The sequence below is a fragment of the Globicephala melas genome, chromosome 1 (genome assembly GCF_963455315.2).
Source record: "Globicephala melas chromosome 1, mGloMel1.2, whole genome shotgun sequence".
NCBI lineage: Eukaryota > Metazoa > Chordata > Mammalia > Artiodactyla > Delphinidae > Globicephala > Globicephala melas.
This window is the reverse complement of record NC_083314.1, coordinates 187,315,100-187,341,436: the sequence shown is the minus strand read 5'-3', so window position 1 is coordinate 187,341,436 and position 26,337 is coordinate 187,315,100. Positions and strand designations below refer to the sequence as shown.

Below are 26,337 nucleotides of genomic sequence, written 5' to 3'. Positions count from 1 at the left end.
AGCTCAGAGGCCCGCGTCGTAGCCCTGATGTGGCTGCCCCATGTTGCTGGGGGCTGGGGAGGGGTCATTGAGCCAGCCCACCATCCACAGGCAGGGGGACAGCACTGCCCACAGAGGAGTCCCCGGAACACCTCTGTGCCACGGAGACCAGGAGGGGTCACCAGGCAAGAGCGGTCCCCGCCCAGGGAGCAGGTGCCACATCCCTCCAGAGTCCCCGTGGACGGGAGGCCCTCGGGGTGGTGCTAGAGAGCTCAGCTTGACCCACAGGCCCGGACTGCCGTCTGAGGACCCTGACGGGAGGTCCAGGCCAGGCAGGGTACTCTGGATGAAGCCAGGACGACCAGCAACATCTACTGATGAGACAATGGCAGGTTCTTTCCCAAAAAGTACAGCCTGTTGCTTTATTCAGGGATTTGTACATTGCAGCCAGTTAGGGGAGACGGGAAAGGGGTGCTCAGTGAGAGGCAGATGGCTGGGGGGACATGTGCTATCAACCGTTTTTTTCTTTTTTGGTTAAAGAAAAAAAACTATAATCAATATCCCACTCATAAGTACAAGTGGGATGGGAAACACTTGATTGTAATCTGGCATTTATGTATATCTTCTCATTTCATATGTACAGTTTATTTGGGCACTGCTACCGTCCGTCCATCGGCAGAATACCTAAAGGTAAAAACAAATATCAGGAAGGAAGAAGTATTAACAAAAGGAAGCTCAGCAAGGTGGCTCCAGGCGGGCGGGGGCCATCAGTAGAAGCAGACGGTGTGCAGGAAGGTCCTGCCGCTCTTCTCCTCAAACTCCTGCAGCAGCTCGTCAATCTCGTTCTCCATGTCCTCCGTGTGCTGGATCTGGAGCCAGAGGAGAGCCGCCCTGAGCCGCCCGCGCCCAACAGGCAGCCCCACCCCGCCTCGGCCTGGTGCCGCCCGTGCGTGCGGGGCGGGGCGGAGGGGAGCCCGACAGGGACGGGACACGGAGCGGCTGCAGCAGGGCGGGTGGCCTCAGATGCCACACATACGCGCACTGCAGACGCTCGCCGCCTGCACTGCCCCCACCCTGAAAATGAGCAGACCCGACCCAGACAGTACCGTCGCGGGCCCGGTCAGCCAGCAAGGAAGCCCAGGGGCCGTCCCGTGCACTGTAGCGGGTTAAGCAGCGCCTGTGGCCCCCACCCGCCAGCTGCCACTAGCGTCTCTCCCGGCTGTGAGGCCCACCGTCTGTGCGGTTAGATGTCCCCTGGTGGAGAACCACCGCCCTGGAAGGAGGCGGCCCTGCCAGGGGACAGCCCCAGGGTGGTCCGGGGCCAGCTCCTCAGCCCGCCTGTCCTGGCAGGGGCTGGCCTGCGGCCGAGGCCCCTCGCTGCCCCCCGTCTCGGCCTGTGAGCAGTGCCTCTCCTCTGCAACCTCTCGCCAGCCCGACCCAAGTGGCTGTCACGTGTGCTATTTCTGGGACGTGTCAGCCCCTTCAGCCCTGTCTTTTGCCTGATGGCCAGACCATGGGAACAACTGCTGGAGCTTCAGCAGCCACCCTGGACCATGAGACACCTTGGGAACAGAAGCTGTGCCGGGCAAAGTAACAAGAGAGCAGGGGCCTGGGCCCCTCACACAGCAAACCCGTCCAGGCCTGCCTGTCTCCAGACTTCTTGGTTAAGCCTTGTTTTCTTCACTTTTCTATCACTCACAGTTAGTTGGCCTAAATGCAGAAGCCACAGGCCAAAGATATGACCAGACATACGAGTTGGGTCGGTCCTTTTGTGCCATCTAAGAGGAGATGTTTGGCTCTGAGCACAGCTGCACAGTGGCTGCAAAAGCTCTTGGGGTTTCCTGTACAAGGGAAGATGCCCAGGGCCACTCGGGGAGGGCTGGACGTCTGGAATGAGAAGTGCGGGGGCAGAGAGGACCAGAGCCCTTTGACGCCATCTCTGGGGGCTCCCGGGCTCCTCTAGCTGTTTGGGGTCTTGGCAGGGGGCCTAAGTCCTGGGAGCCATCTCCACAGAAGCCAGACCCCGGCAGGTCACTCACCCCTGCAATCAACCTAAAACGCTCAAAGGTGCATTCTTTAGCCAGAGCTGACTCGGTGACTCTCACCTGTGGGCACCTCTGCATTTATGGGTTTTAACGTTTGGCAGTAAGCGGACCGTGAACCGAGCGGTGTGCTCGTCACGTTCATGCTGAAGCCCTTGTGTGCACGACGCAGGCCCGCCCAGGGCCCGATACTCACGCACTGGCAGAGCTCACAGATGAGGAACGCCCCCAGGGTGGCCTCTTCGTGGTTGTCCTGGATGTCCACGTTGATCACATGCACAGGCTGGCACGTCTCCTGCTCCCTAGAGTTCAGATCTGACCGTGACAAGAGGACGGAAGTCAGAGGCCTCAGAACAGAGCGCAGGAGGCTGTGCGCTGCCCAGCCTTCCTTCGGGGATGCAGTTAAGGACCAACATCAGAGCATCTGACCAGGCCGAGCACTCCCCCCCACCCCCAACCCCGGGAGGAGCCTCACGCCAAATACGGCTGGGACCGCAGGAAAGCTCGCGCTCATGAAGCTGGACCCCAGGCCGCCTGTCCCGCGGGACAGCAGCTGACAGCACCCTCCCTTACAAAGCACCCGGCCCTAGTCCCTCTGCACCACGCGTGCTCTTGCTGCGCCACAAAGGCCCTGAGCCCGCACCGTGCTGTTGGCTGGCACAGGTGGTTTTGCCCTGGCGAACACGGCCAGCCCCAAGGCCACCATCTCCTGCCCCCACCCCCTCCCAGGGCCCACACAGGTCAGGGGCCCTCTGTCCGCCTCTCTGTGGCCTTGCCCCACTTCCCCCGCCTGCCGGAGCCCACAGACGCACCGGGAGCCCTTCTCCAGCCCTGGGCCAGGAACAGACACCACGCACAGGACGGCCCGGCTGCCTCAGAGGCGCTGGGCGCACAGCAGGACAGAGGGCACGGGGCCTGGCGCTGCAGCTGTTGAGCTTACCTTCCACCACCTGGTCGTACACCCGCTCTTCACAGGTGAGGATCAGATCAAACAGATCTTTGCAGTTCTGGAACCTTTCTGGCCGGGGCTTGATCCTCTTATTTCTGTCCAGCATGTGTAAAATGCCATTCTGCGTGTAGCTGAGTGCCCGAGTTAAGGAACTCTGGATAAAGGCCCCGCTCCCCCACAGCATCCGCGTAGGCGCAGCCACCCGCCCCCCCCGCCCCCAGCAGGAGCATCAGGGCGACGGAGGCACGTGGGGGCAGGCTGGGCCGCAATCCCCCATCCCGCAGGAGACAAGTCAGGTGAGAGTGCTCGCCCCCAGCCCAGCCTACTGGCTGCCCTTGGACCCACACCTCTCCAGAAAGCAGACCTAGTGTCTGCAGCCTTCTCCCAGGTCCGTGTTTCCCCAACCAGGGATTGAAGCTGCACCCCCTGCAGTGGAAGCTCAGAGTCTTAACCACTGGGCCGCCAGGAAGTCACTGATGGCCTTTTTCGTCCTGCAGAGTCTTGGCAAACGCTCATGCTGAACCCAAGCCCTTTGGCAAAGACAAAGCTAACCGGGAAACCCAATCCCAAGCCTAGCTCAGCATGGCAGCGAGAGAATCCGGAAGCCCACCCAAGAGAGGACACGAAGAGCGTCCAGGAGGGAGAAGCCTTGGGTGAACTGAGGGCAGAGTGAGGGGAGCCCAGGCCCAGGACCTGGAAGGGCCGAGTCCCTCGGAGCTCGGATGGGCCACACAGGTCCCGCAGTCAAGGTCTGTGCCAAGCAGGTGGCCCTGAGCTGGAAGTGCCTCCTCTGGGACCCTCCAGACAGGATCCCACCCCCACCCCCAACCCCGATGGCTGTGTCCTCGGCCCCAGGAGAGGGCTCACTGCCCCAAAGACGAAGCCCGTGGTCTCTAAGGGTCATTCTGGATAGTTTGAAACAAGCATGTTGTCCACTCTACTCGGACACAGACGAGCTGATTTAGGAACTCTGAGGGATACATTTACTGTCTTTCCCAGATTTTAAGTTATGAGAGTTCATTTCAATGAGCTCGTATTACTCAAAATACATTTCCTACCTTCTTGGATGGTGAAAACGGCTTTTAAAATACATTTAATTAAGAGTTTTCACTTGAAAAGACACTTGACTGTTAGCTGTGGGGCGTTTTTGGTTCTTGCCATTTTTTAGACAAGCGTAATAACCACGGCCACCTCATGCTGGCCTGCGTCCCCGGGCTGGCCCTGCCGCCTCCTGGCTGCCCACAGCGGCTGCGCTGCTACATCTAGGTCTTCCTCCCCAGAACCTGTCCTTCGGACACCTGGCATCTACGTCCAGCAGAAAGACACAGGCCAGGGAGGCCCCACGTGGTGCAGGGCTGGTGGTGGAGGCTCCCTGCACTCCCACAGTGGCTCCAAGACCGGCCACCCAGACAGCCCGGCTTCAGGTGACACCAAGGCTCACGGTGACGGCTCCCTCAGAGGGGAGGCCACCAGGTGCTCGGGGGGCTCCTCAGGGTCCCCAGCAGTCTTGCAAAGCCCCTTCCTTCTTTCCTTGACCCTCAGTTATGCACATAGATGATGTAACAAATGAAAGTCAGCTGCACATAACTGAGGACAAAAGGCCTAGTTCAGAGATCAAAGCCTCACCTTCATCAGTGTAACAAGGAAGGAGTAACAGGGACCTTTTGAGACTATTTTCTGGCAAATCCCGGATACGCAGGGCCCAGGCCGTGGCAGGCAGGACCAAGGACAGCGCATGCTGGGTGCGGGTGTGGGTCCTTGAGGATGAAACGACGAAACACTGGATTCCCAGGGACCTGCCTGAACTCCCGCCTCACACCAGGGTGAGACAGGAAAAGTGGGGATCAAGATGGCGACAGCTGTCTGCCACCAAGACAAAGCCTTCCTTAGGGCCTGGCTTCTGAGGGAAGGCCCACGCTCTGTGCACGGAGGGAGGGAGGGAGGGAGGCAGGGGGCGTGCTCACCCCACGGAGGCTGGGATGCTGCAGACTCAGGGGCCGAGCACTCCTAGCTGAGCCACGACCTGCAGGGGCCAAGGCAGCAGGGCCCCGGCCACTTGAGGCATCTGCACTGAACCCACCAAGGCCAAGCCCGTGGACCAGAGCTGCAAGGGAGCCGGGCAGCCAGGACCACCCCCTGGGGCCCTGCCAGGTGGGAAGGACACGTTAGGCCCCTAGAACCACTCCCACCCCACATGGGTGCTCCCCCAGCCAACAGCGACCTTGGGCCCAGAGGCAGCGGCAGGCCTGGCTGACCACAGTGGGTAAAGGGCCAGCCGACCTGCCGAGGCAGGAAGCCTCCTTTAGGGAGGGAGAGCTGGCTGGGGCCTCCCTTTGAGCTCGCATGCTTGTCAGAAATAAACCCCCCAGGCGGGGAAAGCTAGCTCAAGAGCCCAACCCAGGCGGACGGAGGCCGAGGTGGGTGCAGGCAGAGAACACGGTGTCTGGGCCCCTGCCCCTGCCCCACGTCTCCTGGGCTGCGGCTGTGCGCCCCAGCTCACGCCTGGAGCCGCTGCACCTTCAGAGGGTGGGTCTCCCCCTCTCACCTGGGACAGATGAAGGGCGGCGTGGGCACCTCCTCTGCGGTGCAGATCCGCAGCTCCTCAAGAGTGGGGGCCCCAGAAAGACGAGAGGTTCTGTCTGCTGCCACAGGAAGTACGACAACAAAGGATCATTCTGAAACACTCTGGGGTCCTACCCATCAAACGATGCAGACCCTGTCAGCGGAGAGCACGTGCTCTCGAAACTGCTACATGAGCACCGGCAAGCCTGCTGGAGCGACCCCGCGGGGGGCATTCAGATTCAGGATGGGCCCAGGGACTGTCCTGAGGGGAACACGGCAGGCACAGGGGGTTTGTGTCCAAAGTTCAAGGGCAAAAGGCAAACATACCGGCGGGTCTGAGATGCACCCAAAGGGACCACAGACCGGCCTTGAGCCAGGACCTGGGCCTGGAGGCTGCCCGTCCGGAATGGCAGAACCTGCTCTGACCCGGGTGCCCGAGGGCTCCAGTCTGTTCTAGTTCAAGGCAACTTCTCAGATGTGAGGTTTAGCCCCCAACCACGAGTTCATCCTACATACGTGTGCTCAGCACGGAAAACAGGTTCAGCTGAACGCTTCTGTCTCAACAGTGATGCTGAGAGATACGGGCCTGACAGTGCGTCCGGCAGACGTGACTTCTGGGCGCCCGAGGCAACGCCTTCCCGAGCCCTCGGAGCGCAAGCACATCATTCCTCCTGCTGCCCCAGCCCAGCCATGTGGGGGGATTCGGCGAGGATGCGTCTCTGCTTCCCGTCGGACAAGGAGGGCCCGGGAGGTGGGCAGAGGGGGCCAGGCCGGCACAGAGCAGGCCCCGGTGCGCGGAGCCCATGCTGGGAACCTGGGGTCAAAGCAGAGATGCCCCCTGTGAAGGCAGGTGGCTGAGGGCAGAGGCTGGGGCCAGACCAGTGAGGAGACGGATGGGCCGATTCCAGGGCAGGGGTGAGGCGCCGACAGAACCCACATACGGGGTCAGACGCTCCCTCGGAGGTTTAACAGTGGAGCCCACGCCCCCACGTCCCCTCCCAGCCCAGGGCCCAGGCCTCTGCTGAGGACCGGCCAGGCTCCCGCTCCCCCAGGGACAGAAGTACTTCCCTTCCCAGGGTCGGAAGTGACACACCTCAGCCTGGTCGCCCACAAACATCACCCAGCGCACGTGATGGAGACAAACCTGGGAAGAGACAGCCTCGGAACACCGAGAACAGAAGCAGGATCTCCAGGTGGAGTCAGAACCCCGAGGAAGTGGGCGAGGGGGCCAGGGGCAGTGCCAGCCGAGCCCTGTCGGGAAGGCGCTTCCGGCAAGTGGCCTCCCAGGCCCGCCGGCCGCCACCACCTGTGTTCTCTCCCAACAGCCAGGCCCGGGAGCCCAGCTCTGCCCCCGCACTGGGGCTCTGGGAATGGAGTGGGCAGGGGGCAGCTCGGGCAGGCCCTGGCTGGACCGTTGCGGTGTGTGCTTCACCGAGAGAGGATGCCCTCGTCCGAGCTGTTCCTCGGATGCTGACCAAACGGAGCCCAGGGACTTTCGGCATCAGCACCTCTGCCCCCCAACGTCACCAGGCGTTTCCTGCCTCGAGGTTTAGCCCGGGGTGTGAACCCAAATCCCACGGCTGGAGCTGGCCAAGTGGGCTGTGCCCCAGAACACGCTCATCCCAGGCATCCTCCAACCTAATTCCACCTCCAGTACTGAGCTTGATCCAACTGAAACAGAAGATGCAAAACCCCTCACACAGGGGCCCAAGTGCCTCTGGGGGAAGGTCCTCAAAGACAAGGACCAGCCCCCCGCTGGCCTGGACGGGTGACCACTGGCCAGCCACGGGCAAGAGCTGGGGCTTCCGCAAACCCACTGGGCCGAGCACAGCACCAAGGTAAGCAGGACCTCGTGCCTCTGGAAGCCCACGGTGACCTCCCAACTCCAAATCCAGGAGTCTGGACCCTTGCTCAGCGGCCCTGCGCTCTTCTCTGCTGGATTCAAGAATCCACTCAGAGCCCTGCCCACCTGTGGGGCTTCCCTCTGGGGTGCCCGTCCCAGGGGAGGGGGAGGCAGCCAGGAGCTCCCTCCCTACACATGAAGCCTCCTGGGCACTGAGTGGATGTGCAGCTCTGCAGGGAAATGGGCCACCCCATCTTGGGAACAATTTAATCATTTTGCTCAAATTTTAACCTCACTACCTAACGACAACCTCGCCACCTTCATTTCAGATGGGCACCAACCGCGGCTGCACGGGTCCAGCCCTCACCCATGCCTTCCCTGTGCCGCCAACAGTCTGCTGTCACAATACCCCCAGGGTTTTGTGTCAGAGCCATTAGCCTCATAGGCCTCGTGAAAAGCACAAGCCCAAGAAGCACAGTCACTGGCCACTGGGGGAGGCAGGACGGGTGACAACCTCGTGTCTGTGAAACGGCCACATCCCCAGACAGAAAACTTAAGAACAAACTGGGTGCCTCAGATACACGTGCTGCACAAAGGACGCCCTGGAGGACAGCGCAGGGAGCCACGGGATGCATAACTGGGCCGTTTTTTGGAACAGGTGTCACGTAGAAAAAGAATGATGAAAATTAGAAAAACAAACCTCTTGAGCAGCATGTGCAGAGAGGGTGCTCCAAACGGCCTGAGGCCCGCAGGGACCAGAAGCCTCTGTCTCGTGAGCCGCCCGTGGGGCCGGGGCCGGGGCCGGGGCCGGGCGAGCAGGGCCACAGGCAGCCAGGAAAGGGCAGGACAAACTGAAGCAGAGGAGCGGCTACAACTCCCCAGACTGCAACCAGGCAGCGAGGTCGCTTCGGTCGGGCCAAAGTCAGCAAAAAATGAATTGGGAAGTAGCAAATACGTTTCATCCGTAATCATGTTCTACACACACTAGTCACAGGCCCAGCTTCCAGAGCACGTCCCGGTCGTGTGGAGCCCCCCGGAGGGCAGCTGCCATCCCCCCCACCCGCCGCCAAGAACACAGCCTGGACCGGAAGGCGAGGAACACTCACCCGTCTGATCGACCAGGGCCCCTCCACCAGCCCTCCCGGGACGGGCGCAGCATCCTAGGGGCTCTGCTCGCCCGGCCTCTTCTGCACGGGGCCTGGGGCCTGGGAGGCAAGAACCCGCCATCCCTCTTCTTCAAAGGAAACACTCCCTGCACAATGGTGTTAGAAACAAAACAAAACAAAACAGTGACGGCCAGAAAGCAGACTCTGCAACCCTCCAGTCCAATGTCTCCTCCTCAGAAACCCGACCTCAGAAGCCACCTTAAGTCAGCCTGAAGGGGACAGATGGCAGAGACAGACAACACCGTCTAACCAGGTGCGGCTTTAGCAGACTTTAAATAATACAAGTAGGGCTTCCCTGGTGGCACAGTGGTTGAGAGTCCGCCTGCCGATGCAGGGGACACAGGTTTGAGCCCTGGTCCAGGAAGATCCTGCATGCCGTGGAGCAACTAAGCCCGTGCGCCACAACTACTGAAGCCTGCGCTCTAGAGCCCGCGAACCACAACTACTGAGCCCGTGTGCCACAACTACTGAAGCCTGCGTGCCTAGAGCCCGTGCTCCACGACAAGAGAAGCCACCGCAATGAGAAGCCCGCGCACCGCAACGAAGAGTAGCCCCTGCTCGCTGCAACCAGAGAAAGCCTGCGTGCAGCAACGAAGACCCAATGCAGCCAAAAATAATAAATAAATTTATTTTTAAAAATAAATAAAAGTGGTAGACCACTTGTCCAAATAGGGTAAAATGCTACATTTATTTAAATTTAAGAGGAAGCTCAAGAAAATATTTTTTTAATAAATTGGCTGAATAAAAATGCAATGGGAAAAATATCTTTAGTCTTAGTGTTTTGTTTCAAATAGACACGTACCTACCCTCCAGCTGTGTGACATCATAAAAATTTTGATCTCAAAACAAAAGAGAAAACCTGAGTCCTAGGCTGGAGCATTTTACTTACTTTTTGAGAAAAAACCCTCAGATCATGAATTAGTCTGCAAATACCAAATCACTTCTACATAAATGGTTCAAAACAGACTAAATCCCAAACATCACAGGGCGGCGGGGGGGTGGGGAGGGTGCGGTGGGGGAACAACGTGGTGATGCTCTAGGTGCCGATCTCCTGGCCGCCTACCGCCCACCTCCAAGCAGTGCCCGAGATCCACCCCAAACACTGCGAGTTCAAGGAAAAATAAAATGACCCCCACCCTCACTGAAATTCCACTTACTGAGTGATTTAAGCAGGAACAGCACCAAGCCCAGGGTGGCCACCGACCCAGATGTCCCTGGATGACCCCCCGTGCTCCCTGCCGAGCCCTGGCCAAGCCTGGCGTTCTCGAGACCACGCAGTTTGCACAAGAAACCAAACCGTCTGGCTAAGATGGAGGGAGGGTGGGGGGCTGGCCCAAGAGGCCAGTGGTCATTGCAAACCAACCCACCTGTGCCCAGCAGGGTTCCCCGTGGGGACCCGCGGGAGCAGCCAGGGTCGAGAGGCCTCTGAGAAACACAGCAGAGGAAGGAAGGGCCGCAAGCCTCCCAGGCAGGAAGCAGCCGAGAGAAGGAGCGCTGCCGAGTGTCCCCAGCTACCTGGGACACACCAAGGGCTGCCCGACATGGCCTGGCAGAGCCTGTCCTGACAGACTGTCCGTTCTTATTCTGGTGGTCATGGTGACGCCCTGCCTGTCCTGATGGGGCTGGGGTGGGGTGGCTGTGCTCCTGCACACGAGCCAGGGAAAGGCCGACGGCGGAGTTCAGGAGCTTACAGGTGACGCCCACGCACCAGGGAGATGCTCCACGAAGTGTCCGCGGAGATGGTGCTTTGGGGCCAGATTCCTCGAGCCCAACCGCGTGCCAGGGAGACGCCCTGCCCTCAGACACGGACATGCGACCCAGACCCTCCCTGAAGGCCCCCATGACAGTGCTTCTCTAGTTTCCAGGATGTGTGTCCCCAAAGACGCCCTGCTCAAGTCCCTCGCTTTAGAGGATGGCATCAGGAAGGTGCAGGTTCACGTGTGAACGGGGCATCTCGGGGGCAGGAGCCTGGGGCACCTAATGGCGACGCAGCTTGGGCACAAGGCCGCTGGTGTACGCACTCCTTCAGTCTCCATCCACATGAGGAGCGGTCAGTGCCGAGGTGGACATGGCTGGACCCCGTCAGGGTTCAGGGCCAGGGGGAAAGCCGTACCCACGCGCTGCTGGCACCTAGACCCACACCCGCCCACGGCAAGGCCCGCCCAGCCCACTCCCACACCTCCTCAGAAGCCCTGCCCTGAGGCGGGGGGGAGGGCATTCCTGATGCCCACCCGGCCCCCGACCTCGGAGCTGACACAGCTCACCCGGATTCCCACCGGCCGGCCAGCCCTCCAACACTGGCCACAGGCCACGGCCACCTCAAATTCAGACTCCAGACACATGCCAGGTGCCAACGGGAGGGGGCCAGAGCTGACTACTGCTCCCCCCCGCCAAGGAACCCTGACAACCCCTCACCTGTTATGGATGGAGACACCCTCCCCTCCAAGGCACCCAGTCTGTGTTTTCACGGCAAAGCAGCATGGATGCAAGAGGTCTCCCTCAAGCCACGGGGCTGGGGCAGCACAGGGGCCCAACTGCAGCCCCCCATGGCTCTGAATCGGGCCCCTTCCTCCCTGGAGCCGGGGGGCGAAGCCAGGGCAAGAGCAGGCCGGTAGGCGGGCGGGTGGCGCTGCAGCTGCTGTGCGTGGTCACGAGAACACTCAGCCACCAGCCGTGGGAGCGGCGTCCTCAGCACACCTGGGTATGAGCAAGGCTGACAGCAAAGAGCTTTAGGCTTGAAATACTCTCAAAGGGTTGTGGCGACTGCTGGGACCCTCGAACATGAAGAGCCGATGCACCACAAGCTGTCACGAGGCCCCACCGCTCCTGAGGCTGGCGGCGGGAGCTCTGGCGTGGTCTGCAATGGCCTCGCCACCCCGGTCCCCAGTCAAAGTGAACCCACCAACGCGGGCTGCGGCGTCACCCACCGGCTACACGCTGCGTCTGCACCCCACCTGCTGCAGGCTGTGGGGACCCCGACCTGCCTTGCTGTCGCCTCAGGAGGGACCCCGCAGCCACCTCGGGCAGCCAGCTGCTCGACTCGGGGCAATGGCTGTCAGACATGCAAGCTTCTCTTCCGGCCACATGTGAAGTACCTGAAGGCCTTAACTTTTATTTTAAGCCTGAGTGCTTTTCTAAAATCCAAAAGCTTAAGCATCAGTAAAACTAGATCAGAGTTTCCCTGGGAACCAGTGTCTGGCTTAGGAACACACTCATGTGTTAAACAGACACTGTTTTCAGTAACCACTTGAAACCACAGCTGCCAACCAGGGTGAAATGAGATGGGGTCAGATAGGCGAGCTCACGCCAGGCACGCACGGGGCCAGTGAGGGTGACCAGGGACCGCCCACGACGGGGGTCAGGCAGGACACGCTGAAGGTGGGAGCCCAAGGGGCTTGGACTTGAAGTGCAGGAAGTGTCCTCAGGGCAGGGCCGGGCAGCCACCCCATGCCACCGAACGCAGCAAGAGAAGGCGAGGAGGGTCTGACGAGACCCCAAGAACAAGGTTCTGGAAAAGCCCAGGGGCCTTGAGCAGGACGGAGCTGCTGTGTCCACTAACCTCGTACCCAGGATGGAGGCCCGGAGGCTGTGGGATTTATACTCTTAGAAATTACATTTATTATTACCTTTTACTCCAAGACAACAAAAATTACAGTGGAGAAGTGAGTATACACATAAATTAACCTAAGGCCTAAAAGACAATGAAATTGAGAAACTGAAAATGAATAAACAAATAGTTAAAAAACAATCTAACCCCAGAGGTATTTAATTACAAAAGAGCCACAGGAGGAAGAGGGAAAGTATGCGAGATACAAGTTCAACACGCAGCCTCCACTTACAGGGTAAAGTCAGGATCTGGGCGAGTGTTAGTTATATCTGCACTGAAACTCACTGTTTGGGGAGCAATTGGTCACATGTATTAAAAATCACATGAACTATATTTAGAGCTACACATTCACTTGCTTTTTAAGACAAGTGATTTTGTAACTCACAAAGCAATTATCCAAAACCAAGGAAAGATAGCTCTCCTGGAGCCGTGAGGACACTGCCAGCCTCACCTTTCCTGGCGGCCCCTCCTCCGTGACTGGGCCCAGGGACCCTGTTCCTTAGGTCACAGATTGGCCAGTCTTACATTTAGAAGAAAATGACTTATCTTCCCCCAAAAGTGCGCCAAGTAGGCTGAGGTTCAGCTGCAGATTCTGCTCAACTGATGCTGGAGAGCCCGGGAGGAAGCTCAGGTGTGGAAAGTGGCTCAGGCAGAAAATGGAAAGATCTGGAAGCCTCTACCAACTTGACACAGGAGGTACACTACAGCCCCCAAACGGAACACCAAGTTTGAAGCTGCTCTGTATTCAAAAGGACTCCAAGGCAAAGGGATGAAAAAACTTAAGGTCCACGGGAACATTTACACATAAAAGAGGACAGCTCAACGACAACGACAAAAGGACAGCTCAACTTCGGACGTTAGGCAGAAGCTAGCTCCTAAAGACCCGTGCTGTACGACCTGTGGATCAGAAATGTCCAGAAGAGGCAGAGCCACAGGCGGGGACTGGGCCAGCAGCTGCCAGGGGGCTTCCTGGGGGGAAAACATCCTACAGTCTGCTGAGCGCACAGCCCCGTGGACCCGCGAAGCCGTGCACTTGAAGCAGGTAGATCGTCTCACAGTCAAGGACAGCTCCCGCCTTAGAGGCGTCCGAAGAGAAGACCCTCTTACATGCCCCGGGAGGGTCAGGTGAACCCAGATTTCCTGCACTATCGTTGAGAGTTCCCACAGGGGGAGGGAAACGTAAACCTCACCAGGCTGTCTAGCTCCTCACAGGGCTGGGCGACATCAGGCAGGTGCTCTGCGGCCACACCTGTCACCGCAGGACCGAGGCCGCAGCCTCTCAACCCAACCCACTCCTGCTTGTGGCGAGAAAACCAAAAGCAAAACCCCTATTTACAGCCAAATAATGAACAAATAAACTGCTTGGCTACTAACGACTACAGGCCAGAACCCACTGAGGGCTCGAGAACCACAGGGTCCCAGGCCCCAGCCCACAGGGCAGAGCGGTGCCCAGGCAAAGCCCGCAGACGTCTCCAGGGCCCATCTGTGCCTGCCAGCCACTTGGCCTCAACTCCCCGGCTCTGCCCAACAAGGGGCATCTTCTCTTCCCTGAAAACTCAAACGTTTGCTGCATGTCGTTTTGCCCTCGGGTCCCATCTTGCAATATTTCCTAGCTCTGCACTGTGACCTGCAAAAGCCACGTCTGCAAACGCCCGGGTGTTCTATGCTACAGAGTCAGGTTTCGACCTCGTCTGCCGTGTCCTGAGCGCGTGGGGAAACGCGGGGCTCCCTGCCCCACACCTGATCACCAACCCTGCCCAAGCAGGCAAGGCCTCCGGCCCCCCCCCCGGCATCCTGCCAGCGTCCCAGTGGACTCCCCGGCAGACGCTCCTCTGCTGCTGGCCAAGGGCTGACTCAGGCAGAGCTGAGCACAGTGCCAGACACGGCCTTGTTTTGCCCCTTCCCGCCCCACCCCGAAGGTAGAAATCCCACCCAAGTGAAGCCAGCAAAGCGGCTCGTGAAGGGCAGCCAACGGGCGGGGGCCTACGGAGGCAACTCCCCTACACGGGGCCCGGACAGCAGGCACAACCATCCCCTGGACTGGATGCTGCTGGGGAGGCCACAGGCCTGTACAGTCACCCCGAGAGGAGAGTCTGAGTTCTGAGAGGCTGGGCTCTGCCCCTTCGTTTAGAGCCACCAGGGACACGCACAAAATCCCTCCAGATTTGGTCTACAATGTGTAAATGCTGCCCATTCCCAGAAGTAGCTCTGATGTGAAAGACCTAACTTACAATAATTAAGGGAGTACAGACTAAGTGCATTATCTGTTGTCGTTTCTCTTGTTGAGTTTAAGTCTTTAAAAAACGAATGGTGCCAACTGAACAATAATCTTAAAAAATACTGGGTTGGCCAAAAAGTTCTTTCCAGTTTTTCTGTAACATCTTACCCTACAGAAAAGCCCAAAGAAATTTCTGGCCAACTCACTAGATGGGGTCTCAAGTTAAGCTTATCAACAGAGTTTTCAGTGCAAGAACCAAAAGCCTGGAGTTGGATCACAGCTTTCCCAGGGGAGCGGCCGTGGCTGGCGCCTCTCCACAAGGTTAGGACGGCTCTCACCACACGGCACCGCCACGCGGAGCCCAGGACACGGCTGGCGTCTCCCCGCAGTATGCAGAGCTGTTCCTAACGTGGTCTGCGCCTTCTGAGAAACGAGTGTGTGCGCAAGGTGCGCTGCAGGGTCTCCTGGGGCTCCCACACCCCCGGGAGGGCCTTGGGACTGCATGGGGCAGCGGGGGGTTCTGGTGGGCGTGAGTCCTGGACCCCAGCATCAGTGCCCGGCTGGGGCACTGACGAGAAATACCTGCATTTCTGCCCCAATGCCCCCACCCGACGTTTTCCCTTGCAGCTGGGGAGGAGCGGGCACGGGGTGGAGCGTGCAGCAACCACCAGCGTCCAGTGCGTTTTGCTGGAATGACCTCCGGGGCCCCTCGCAGCTAAGTAATCTATAGGTGTACAGAGAACATTCGTAGTTTATTCACAATTGCAAGAACGCCGAAGTGAAGGAAGCTTTCCACCCGGTGTCTATACTCCTCTCGCTTGGGATGTGTCTGGTCTCCATCCTGAGAACCACCGTCACTCATGGTAACGTGAGGTGTCCCAGGAATTTACAGCAGCCCGGGGTGACCGTGAAGTGTCTGGTCAAAACCCAGCCAGCAAGGATGATCTTAATATCCACAGCCTGGGGTCACATTCACACGAATCTGGCTTTAAAATACCTTCCTTTCCCGTGAGTCTTAGGAAGCAGACAAAGTCTGTTTTGTCTCTTCCTGAAAGGAAGTCAAGTCCTCTCAAATTCCCTGCTTCTAACATGCTTCCTTCGGCACCCAATGTGGCCCTCTCATGAGCTGACCCTCCAGAAAGAGCACCAGAGTGTGAGGCAGCCGCCCGTGAACCAGTGCACACCCACGCCCACACCTACCTGCAGTGTGCAAAGCCACGGATGGCGGGGTCCCACCTTCCTCACCTAAGCTGCTCTAATACTGTATCACAACCTTCCCCGACTGTGTCCACGTGGACTGCAGCCCACGGCCCCGAGTGGCTCCAACCTCTGGACGGTCCCGTGAGCACCAGAACAGAAACCCAGTGACCCCGCACACCTCAAATGGGCCGCCGCGTCCCCTGCCTCACAGGTGCCCCTGAGTGGTGCCCACAGGTGACACCTGTCAGAGACAAGCACACAGGGTTAAAGGGCAACCACTGGGATGCAGTTCTTTGTCTTTCCTAAGGAGATCGTTGTACATCTGGTCATATGTGGTTTTGAAATCATAAACGTTTGGCTTGTCGGGTGCTGGTCCTGGAAGCTTCACATGAGTTCCTGTTCCAAAGGACCGGACACTGAATCCTCGTTTGCTGAAAGACACAAAACGACAGAGAATCACAGTTGGACTAAATGAGACACAATATGCTAAAAAGGAAAATGAAATGGGAAATGGACTATATGAACGATTTTGTTGGTCTCAAAGAACACGTTTCTCAATTCTTAACTCTAAGTATTTTATTTGCAAATTTAAAAAAATCCTGTAGCACGTTACACAAAAGCTAGGTGAAGCCAATCCCAACAGGAGACAAAGGATCCTGGAACGTAGGGGAACGAGGTGGATGTCTGTGATGGCCACAGGATAGACACGTGGTAGAGGGAAGATTTCACCTAGAACGTCTTGTCATCTGACTCCTGTCCTGGTCTCTAGAACGAAACCATTTGTCCAGGTTTCCAGCTGCCGTGATGCAGGCTTCCCAGGACCAAGAATAGAGTTTCCGGAGCCCCGGAGCAGAGGGACACTCCCCCGGCCTCCTACCTCGAGGCGCCAGCTGCGAGGGCCAGAGATAAGGGAATGGCTGAGTGTCTCCTAATAAACTGAGGGAACCTCCTTGACAGGCAGCGTCCACGAGCCACAGTCGCACCCTAAGCAAGAAAGGTCATCGCACACCCTGCGGCCCCAACGCCATCCTCACTCAGACCCCAGCTGCAGACCCCATGTTCCCTCAAACTCACAAGCGGTGAAAGCCAACACTGGGAGTGTTCAAAGCGTCTACGTGAAACGGCCTTCTCATCCTAACCTCGTGTTTATACATCACTAAAACGTCCGTGTGGAAGCATCCCTGCCTGCCAACTCAGGAGCAGGCCCCAGGCCCACCAGCCCCGACGTTCTCCTCACGGCCCCGCAGGCTCTGAGGCGGCCGCGGTCACTGTCTCAAGCTTTTTTGTACATTTTATTGCAGCTCAGGGGTGTCTGGCCACATCTGGAGGCCCACGGAGGAGCGAACGTGTCCATGCACACATGTCCCAGCACGTGGGGAAGCCCAGGTCTGCAGGCGCCACTCCCCCAATCCCTCGTGGGCACCGATGCCTCTCTGCTGAAAGGCGGACAAATAAGGGAGGAAACCTCACTCGGCCCCCAGCGCCTGTGGAGCGAGACCCGTGGTCTCTCCCAGCAGACACAGCACTTCTAGAAGCCCAGCCCGAGAGTCACTGTCCCTCCCACAAAAGACAGGAAGGACCCACAGGTCACTTGCTGTCACTGTGAGAACGGGGAGGGAGGCGAAGAGCGCAGCCACTGCGCCTGGTGCGACAGAGCCTCACAGACACACGTTTTTAAAGCACTTCTCATCCGGTTTGGATCAAACACCTTGCCTGAGTCCTCTGAAGCTGGTAATGTCCCTCTGTCCCTGGAAGGCCCGAGCTGTGCCCTCAACCAGGCCCCAGAGGTCACTGTGATGGAGAACACGGGGGACAACAGGCACGACTGAGGAGTGAATGGGGCCATGGCCACCTGAGCTGTAAATGGACAACAACCAACCCAGCCCCAGTTTACGTGCAGCTCCGGGCCCCGGCGACACGGAGGCTGGGATGCAAGGGCCCAGCCACGCGGGCACCTCCACCCACAGGCTCCAGCAGGTGCCCAACAGACCACGTCACCCAACCCGTTTCCTCACCAGGTCAGGTACGTACAATAAAAGAAATGTTCTCTGTCAAAGGACCAACAAGGCAGGGATGAAGGCCCCCTTGACAACAGCCGCGCGGGGGTCACACTCTCCCAAGACAGTGACCGGGAACAGGTCACGGCCACGGGCGCCATGGGAACACACAGCAGTGGGCCACGCTTGTCTTGCTGGCTTCATGATTTGCCACTACTCCACAAGAACTGCCCGAAACAGAGAGCTTATCCTCATAGTGCCAAGCCCCTCACCCCAAAAATACCCTGGAGGGAGCAGGTCCTTGAGAGAGGAACGTGTGCTATGGAAAAACACTAACCCACAGAAGCAAGGTCCCTGAGGGCTTGGAGCTGAGTCCAGTCCCTGCAGAGGGAGCCCAAGGTGTGACCCTGCCCGGAAGCGACACAGTGACTGCGTGAATCCAACTGCTCGACACGCTCCTGGGGCCACCCCGGGCCTGTCTCCAAAGGCCACGTATCTGTTCACAAGATCTTGGGAGAAAGGCCTGTCTTCTGGTGGATGCTTTAAAACAAGCCATTTGAAACCAAACAATGAGTGAGTTAAGTGTGTGAGAGAGAGTGCCTTTACGGGTCAGAATGCGAAACCACGCTGAGACCACCTTTCTCAGCTAGCTACCCAAGAAGCCTGCTCCAAAAGGGGTCCCAAAAATCATTTGGGGGAACCGTGGGAAAAACAAAACGCTTCCCAACAAAAATAAGTGAAAGATTCATTTAGACACAGTTCCTCCATCACTTTTTTAAAAAAAAATCAGTATTTCTACATCTCAGTCATCCCTTTGAGATACTTACTCATAATTAAAGAACTTATTTACATGAGCCCAACTCTTAAACCTAAGTTCAAATTTATTAAAATGAGCCCAAGCACAACTACTCTTGAAATACATTAATGAAATATATACTGAATAAGTCTTAATTTAGCCAGGCAGCAGCAAAGGAGACTGTTAAATCCCCAATGGCTAAAGTTTTAAGACTGAAAAACCACCACCACTTCTACTGGTGGCAGGTTAGCCATTCCATTTTTGATCCAATGATATTTTCTGGAGCTTACTATATGTGCTGGGGATTCAGCAGTGATTGAAACAGACCTAAATCCCTCTCCTCAGATGCTCTGGGAGCGGGAACAAAGTAGGTAACCCTCCAGGACACAGGACGGGGGAAGCGCAGAGATGGCAAAGCTGTGGGGCTGGGGGTGATGGGAAACAGGGTGCCTGGGGGCTCCCAACACATCCTGCACCCCGTAATGCAGGCCCCAGACAGGACCCCAGGGTGTTCCTGGGGTTGGCGTAGGGCATGTGTGCCACTGAAAAACTGCCCATAGGGTTCCCAAGAGGCCCTAGGTGGAGAGGTCCCAGCACAGGGTCTCACATGCCCCTGACTCCTGCCGGGGCAGCGAGCCTGAACTGCCCGGGTGGACAATCTCCTTCCCTTACCTCCTGTCACAACAGGGGCTGAGGCGTGCGCTAGGTGTCCAAGTGAAACACTGTCCATATCCCTAAAAGTAGATCACCCCAAAGATAACCTGGGCCCATTTTCCACACGGCTGATCCCTAACAGGGCTTCTAAGAGGATGCCTGCTAGGTCTCTGAAAGGCTGGGTGAGGTCTCTCCTACTAGAAACCGTCGGGGGAGGGGGGCCGCAGCTGCCCTCTCCTCACTGCCCTCCCTAACTGCCTGAAATGTTACTCAAGCATATTTAAAAATAAAATGAAACCCCAAAAGAGGAATTTACTGGCAGAAGAATTTAAACTGCACACACAAAATGAAACCCAGTTTGTTCTTCCCCCAACAAAATGGTCACAAGTGGCAAAAAGGCTAGTTAACAACAGAAGCCCTGTTTCTTCTAAGCTCATGCAACTGACAAAACAGCCCATCTTGTGTGTGACTATGTACAGTGACGATGTGTTTCTCACATAAAAGGACTGAGCGCTGTAAAAATATTGCTGACCACCGAAAGGCTTTGTCTCAGGGGCCAATTATTTTGTATGTTAAACAAATCTTCCAGACAAGTATTTATCAAACTTGTCTTTATAGGTATCAAAAATCTATCAGAAAAATATAGAAATTATGTTACACATTAAGATACAGAAATGTTAAGTTATAGAAAAGATTACACTATCATAAAAAACATTGGGGCTTCCCTGGTGGCACAGCGGTTGAGAGTCCGCCTGCCGATGCAGGGGACACAGGTTCGTGTCCTAGTCCGGGAGGATCCCACATGCCGCGGAGCGGCTGGGCCTGTGAGCCATGGCTGCTGAGCCTGCGCGTCTGGAGCCTGTGCTCTGCAACGGGAGAGGCCACAGCAGTGAGAGGCCCTCGTACCGCAAAAAAAAAAAAAAAAAAAGTTGAATTTTGGGAAACAGAATTGTTTCAGTTGTTATCCTGATGCCTAAAGGTAAAATAATAAAGTTAAAATGAATACCAATCAAGAAAACACCCAGGGCTTCCCTGGTGGCGCAGTGGTTGAGAGTCCGCCTGCCGATGCAGAGAACACAGGTTCGTGCCCCGGTCCGGGAAGATCCCACATGCCGCGGAGCGGCTGGGCCCGTGAGCCATGGCCGCTGAGACTGCGCGTCCGGAGCCTGTGCTCTGCAACGGGAGAGGCCACAACAGTGAGAGGCCCGCGTACCGCAAAAAAAAAAAAAAAAGAAAACACCCAAATTTACAGTATGGGTTATGCCATTTTTTTTCTATTTTCTATAGTGTGGTTATTAACCTAATTCAAAGCATTATTGTGGCTAAGACTGAAATCCTAGACCACTGCAAACCTTCTGAAAGTAGGACCTGTCTCTGAGTAGGACACAAGATGCTTACGAGCATAAGTCACCTTTACTACAGGTAAAATCGCCCACTGCTTAATCAGCCGTTTCTAGCTACACAATGACCTCATGCTTACCCAACACAGATCAACTGCTCAAGCACCATCACACTATAACGCCTGCCTGCAGTTTCACTGTGGTATAGCCACAAGCTGGGAAGATCAACTTCCTGAAATGTTAATATTCCAGTAAAGTTGATGTCACCCCTAGTAAAACGTCAGCCTAAGCACTTCCCAATGTTTTCTAGGGTTTATTTTATTCTCACCCTCCCATAGGTCAAGAAGAAAACAAAAGGCCTCTCAGCATGAGATCACCACGCATGGAGCTTGTCAAACCTGCCACTTTGTTTAGCGCCCAAGAGAGCTCCTGCTTAGATGTCCCTGCTCCAGGCCAGCTCTTCCTCGACCCTGGCTTCTCGAAGGCCAGCTTGCTCTGCCGGCCACTGTCGGCCTCCCCAGGGTGCAGGGCCAGCAGAGTAGGGCCTCAAGATCTGGTACTTCAGCTGTTCCAGTCCCAGCACTGCCCTAAGCGCTACTAACCATGGTGAACCCGCTCAACTATCTTCCCTGGGCTCGACCTGTTCTCACCTACGGAAGGTTGGAGATGATGATCCTTAAGGCAGGGGAAAATGTTTTAGCTGCTGGAACTGATACCATGCTTGGTCTACCCAGTTTCGTCTCAATGTTCACATCCAAACAGAAATCTACCTTCTTCCAACCAAGCCTTCTGGTCTTAGTTCTGCCTCCTGAAGACAAAAAGCAAAAAAACAATGCAGAGTCCCTTAAAATCTATGATGGCAAACGTGTCCCCTGTAGGCACCTCTTCTAACCTTATACACACAATTTCAAATCTTCCACCTCCCCAGATAGTTTCCAGTTTACCTTCCTCAAGTGTACCCAGAAACAAAGTATCAAAAATGCAGCCAAAGGGGCCGCAGGGGATAGCGGACAATCCCTCCCTGGTTTAGAACAAGAGGCTTCTGGAAATGTGTTCAAGACAAGGGGAGAGTTTAGCACCGTCTGGGAGAGTGCTGTGTCAAGCCGCCTGGGCTCACTCAGATCCTGTGTTCAGATCCCAGCAGCCCTGAGACTCAGTCCCCTCTGGGAGAGGCTGTCTGAGTACCTCCATCCCAGTGTGGCTAGAGTCCACATACTCTACTCATGACATTAAGACTTGAGCGCCCCACCCCAAATCGGAGAATCACAGGACCTCAGCTGACTGTCGCACTCCCCGCAGCCTAGATCCTCCTCCAGCCCGCGTTCTATCCCATCAGTTCTGTCACTCATCCGTCAGCACTGGAGCCCCTTGTAGCCAGATCCTTGCTGTCACTCATGAGCTGGGGCTTCTTGCTCTGGGTATTATCTCCTCACCTGTGTACGTGTGCACATCCTAAGAGTTGTGAGGACGAAATCAGATGGCATTTGCAAAGCACCTGGCACAGAGGAGCTCAAGAGACTGATTCTAACCTTTTTTCTTCCACATCTGCAGCCTCTCTGCTCATCTTCCCAAAATCAAACTGCCCAGGAAATTATGATTGAAAACAGTAATTTAGAGAAGTCTTTCTTTAAAATCTGTTTTGAATTGCTACGATTAAAAACAGCTTCCAGGGCTTCCCTGGTGGCGCAGTGGTTGAGAGTCCGCCTGCCAATGCAGCGGACACGGGTTCATGCCCCAGTCCGGGAAGATCCCACATGCCGCAGAGCCGCTAGGCCCGTGAGCCATGGCCGCTGAGCCTGCGCGTCCGGAGCCTGTGCTCCGCAATGGGAGAGGCCACAGCAGTGAGAGGTCCGCGTACAGCAAAAAAAAAAACAAAAAAACCAGCTTCCAAAAATCAGCAGGCCCCTTGACCTCTAACAGAGAGTCTGGAACAAAAAAATAAATTAATTGGTTCCAAAGGGACACCTTAATCCACAGAGTACAAAGAACAGGAGGCTCTGTGGAAATAAACATAGTCTTCCTGCACCCCTTAAAAAACCTGAATGGCTCCAGGACTAGTATTTCAAACAATTTAGTCTCAAAAGATCAAAAATGATCACCCCAGGGAACATTATGACTAGCTCTAGAAAACGCCAACATTTATTAACACTTGTATTTGACTTCTCAGAAAAATACAGCCTGAGCAGATTTTCAAGGGGGCAAAAATAAAATTGGGTTTCACTAATAAATGACCTAGCGTGCATGCTTGATCAACTACATTCCTTATGATAGTTCATTTCAGCAGTTTTCCTATGCATAGTTTTATTTAGTTGTAACCAAACTGCATACACAATTTTCCTGTTTTCACTTATACATTTCTTTTTTTGGCCATGCCCTGCAGCATGTGGGATCTTAGTTCCCCCATCAGGAATTGAACCTGTGCCCCCTGCATTGGGAGCTCGGAGTCTTAACCACTGGACCGCAAGGGAAGCCCCTCATGGTACCTTTTTTTTTGTTTTTGTTTTTTTTTGCGGTACGCGGGCCTCTCACTGTTGTGGTCTCTCCCAACGCGGAGCACAGGCTCCGGACGCGCAGGCTCAGCGGCCATGGCTCACGGGCCTAGCCGCTCTGCGGCATGTGGGATCTTCCCGGACTGGGGCATGAACCCGTGTCCCCTGCATCGGCAGGCGGACTCTCAACCACTGTGCCACCAAGGAAGCCCTATCGTACCATTTTTTAAAATTTATTTATTTATTTAATCGTACCATTTTAAAATGCTTTTCACAATCATCTTCAAGGCCTAAGTCTCTAAATCTTTTATAAGCTCTACTAGTTGTAACAAAAACCATCATATAAATTTCTTAAACATCCTTTTAAACCCTGTAAGTTATCGAAAGAGATAAAGCCATAAATAATTTTCAAAAGTGAAAACGACACAAAAAGTTGTTCAATCTCAACAGCAATTTTAAAACTAAAGGGCGAGATACTTTTGCCCCAGCAGCATGAAAAGATATAAATAATGCCCATATTGTGAGGAAATGGGAATTCTATAAACAGGTACTTTCCTGGAAGGCAGTTTGGCAGAATGTATGAAAATGTAAAATATGCCTACTTTTTGACTCAGCAATTTATGCCAAGGAAATAACTAGAAAAGTGTACAAAGATACTTAAAATGGCACAAGAATGTGGACATTATAAAACTGAAAACCAACCACCTGTTACGGGGAGTGGTTACCAAAGTGACTGCTGCACAGGATTGCTCTGAGTACTGGCTCATGGTTTTGTAACCACTGCTATTACTCAACATGAATAGATATGTTCAAATCCAATGTATAAATATAAAAGCAGAAATGAATATTGAAATCAAACTATGTTCACGTTCTGTGGAGAGATTACCTAACAGTGCTCTGGCCTCCCTTCAGTGTGTGTCCGGATGCCTGCAAGAACATCCAGAAAGAAGGGTGTACCCCAAAATGGTACCGTGATCCTTATCTTCTTCATCTTCTATATTTTCTACAGCGAGGATTTTTTGCAACAAGCAAATACTATCATTTTAACAAAGGAAAACAGCCCCCAAATATAAGCATTTTAGAAATTAAAGATTCACGTCTAAAATAACTTCACATTCATGGTACAAATAATGTATGTTACCCTAAACTTACCTCCTTTTGCCCTCATTCTGAATCTACTTTTCTCATGAGTAAATTTGAAAAATAGTAAAATGGGTAAAAGTACACAAGCATTCCTACTTGGTGATTATTTGGGGGCTCTTCTGCACCCTCATTTCCGCAGGAGACCCAAGGCTGTGCCAGTTACTTTGAACTAAGCAAGGGCTTAAATCTTGCTGGTGACTGTCTCAGGACTATCAGATAGGCAAGACTTTGGAACTGATTTACTAACAAAGTTGCTACAGGAAATTTAAAAACATTTCCTTTTGTAAGATTTCACCCCAACTTTGTTATGCAGATAGAGAAGAGCTTAAATAAAGGATCACCAGCCAGAACCAGCAGAATGAGGTGGTCTCCAGATCACTTGTCATTCTAATTAAAGACATTAAATTTTATTTTCCTTGAATAATTTTCCTGGAGCGTGAACCTTGCAATCTTTTCCTTAAAGTTACCACTTTTAGTGACTCTGAACAGATAAATGCAGTTTGGGGATCAGATCCAGCACACTGTAATTCTTGCACTTTTCCAATTTTAAAACAACTTTACAGTTTAAAAAATTCTAGTTTAGAAACGAACTCCACATTGGTTTATAAGGTTCGAAGCATATCACACTAGACCAAAAAACAACATTAACTGAATACTGCAGACAGTGTGGTAGATGTTAGGAAGAATTAAACTCATAACTAGCAGATCGTGGACACCTGGTGCGTCCAGCTTCATTAAAAACGAGGGGCGAGGGAGAATTCTGATTTCCCCAGGAGAGTCAAAGCTGACTGCCGTAGTAGGAGAAGCAGCGAGGCATGGTTGTCCTGTAATGTCCACATAAGAAAACTTCAGAAGAAACGGCAGTTTCAACTTTTACTATCAAAGTTAACATGTACACCAAACTTTAACTGTAATGCAAGGTGTCAATTTCACATTCTGTAAAGTGATTTTGAACGAAAAAAAATTTATCAAACGGGAATAACATTTTATTAAACATATACAACACCGGCGTCACAAAAGGGGAGTTAGCACTGAAACGTGAAACCAAACTCACGTGTGGTTCAGAAATTATCGACTGGAGATTTTCCAAGGGAGGAGAAAGGATTTTTTTGCATGAGACTTGAAAAATGTAGATAGAAGCAAATACACAAATGCATGAAATTAAAATAGGCCATTTCCGTGTTTTTACGACTTGTTCTATCCTGAGATCCTGTCGCGCAAGTTTTCCATATTTGATAAAAAGGCGACACGCCCTGGACACAACCGGCCTATCCTCTCGTGGACCCTAACCTTCGTCTTGCAACTTACCGCCTCACTGCTGAGCATTTTACAGAGACCATGATTTTCAGATACACAGACGTGCGTACGAAGTAGACGCGAACAGCATCAGCCTTTCAGGTTTACTAGCAGTTTGAGGTTTCAGCGACCCGGAAACATTTCGGCTCAGAATGTGAATTTTTCGCGACGCTAAGCACACGTGGGGGACCGCGCGGCGGACCGAGTTTTGTCGATTCCTCGCTGCGCTCGGCCCTGTAGCCAACGAGCCTGGAGGCGGCGAGGCCTCTCGGCCGTCCTTCGGGGGCCGCCGCGCACCGCCCGCCTGGGAACCTGGGCCGCCCAGCACGGGTCAGGGAGAACCGGGGCCGGGAACCGCGGCCGCCGCCACACAGCACGGGCCGGGAGCCGGAACCGCCCAGCACGGGCCGGTCGGCCGGAGGGACGGCCGGTCGGCCGGCGTCCGCGGGGCGCGCTGGGCCAGGGCGGATGCCCCAACTACCTGAGGATGTTGTGCGCCTCCATGCTCCGGTTCTGGTTGCTCGAGCACACCACCGCCACCCGCAGCGGCGATGACGGCATGGCGGCGGCCGCACGGTCCGCGACTCCCGCTTCGGGACTCCCACCCAGCCGCGCCGCTTCCGCGCGAGCAAGATGGCGGCCCCGGCGCCCGGAAGTCATTACGCGAAGCGGCGGCGCCGGCGACGTAGCGCGTCAGGACGCGCGGCGCTGGCGTGTGTACGGCGTCCCAGCGGCTTCCCAGCGCCGGCCTAGAGAGCTGGACCGCGGGCCGTGGGAGGCCCAGCTCCCCGGGCGCCAGACCGGCCAGCGAACGCGCCGCTGCTTCGGGCGCGAGCGCCGAGGCCGGCGCTTGGCACGGAAGCCTCCTGGCGCCCTGCGTTGGCGTCCTGACGTAACAAGCCCCCGCTGCCGTCGCCGCTACTGACGCGCAAGGCGTCGCGCCGGCTCCTGTGACGTCACGCGCGCCGTCGCCGTCGCCTGGAGTGACGTGAGAGGCGCCGCGGCCCCTGGGGCGGGCGTTGGAGGTGACTGGTCGTGCCCGGCGTCTCCAGGTAC

General features: G+C 55.3%; 1 protein-coding gene and 1 long non-coding RNA gene across 4 annotated transcripts; one reads left to right on the top strand and one right to left on the bottom strand.

Annotated features, from left to right (window-relative positions):
* Nucleotides 1-372: 372 nt before the first annotated feature.
* Nucleotides 373-26,119, bottom strand: SSU72 (SSU72 homolog, RNA polymerase II CTD phosphatase). Of its 3 annotated transcripts, XM_060284384.1 has the most exons (7): nt 25,763-25,900; nt 21,004-21,161; nt 20,020-20,186; nt 15,854-15,997; nt 2,962-3,101; nt 2,218-2,336; nt 373-848 (listed from the first exon to the last, which is right to left on the bottom strand). In XM_060284384.1, the coding sequence occupies exons 3-7, from the start codon at nt 20,151-20,153 to the stop codon at nt 747-749; spliced, it is 639 nt and encodes a 212-aa protein (XP_060140367.1). In that variant the 5' UTR covers nt 20,154-20,186; nt 21,004-21,161; nt 25,763-25,900; the 3' UTR covers nt 373-746. The 3 variants fall into 3 exon arrangements, with proteins under 3 accessions (XP_060140367.1, XP_030737261.1, XP_030737252.1); XM_030881401.3 differs by lacking the exons at nt 20,020-20,186; nt 21,004-21,161 and having other exon boundaries at nt 373-663; nt 25,763-26,119; XM_030881392.3 differs by lacking the exons at nt 20,020-20,186; nt 21,004-21,161 and having other exon boundaries at nt 25,763-26,111.
* LOC132593444 (uncharacterized) lies at nt 4,930-7,502 on the top strand. The gene is made up of 3 exons (XR_009558964.1): nt 4,930-6,283; nt 6,609-6,725; nt 6,858-7,502. It is a non-coding gene; the product is annotated as an uncharacterized lncRNA (long non-coding RNA).
* Nucleotides 26,120-26,337: the final 218 nt, after the last annotated feature.

Excerpts from the sequence above, each read along its gene's own strand:
- SSU72 (XM_030881392.3), bottom strand. The coding sequence starts at position 25,941 with ATGACTTCCGGGCGCCGGGGCCGCCATCTTGCTCGCGCGGAAGCGGCG. Across the intron at positions 15,998-25,762 it reads GAGGCGCACAACATCCTCAG|CAAACGAGGATTCAGTGTCC; the intron begins GTAGTTGGGGCA and ends TGTGTCTTTCAG. Across the intron at positions 2,337-2,961 it reads GTACGACCAGGTGGTGGAAG|ATCTGAACTCTAGGGAGCAG; the intron begins GTAAGCTCAACA and ends TGTCACGGTCAG.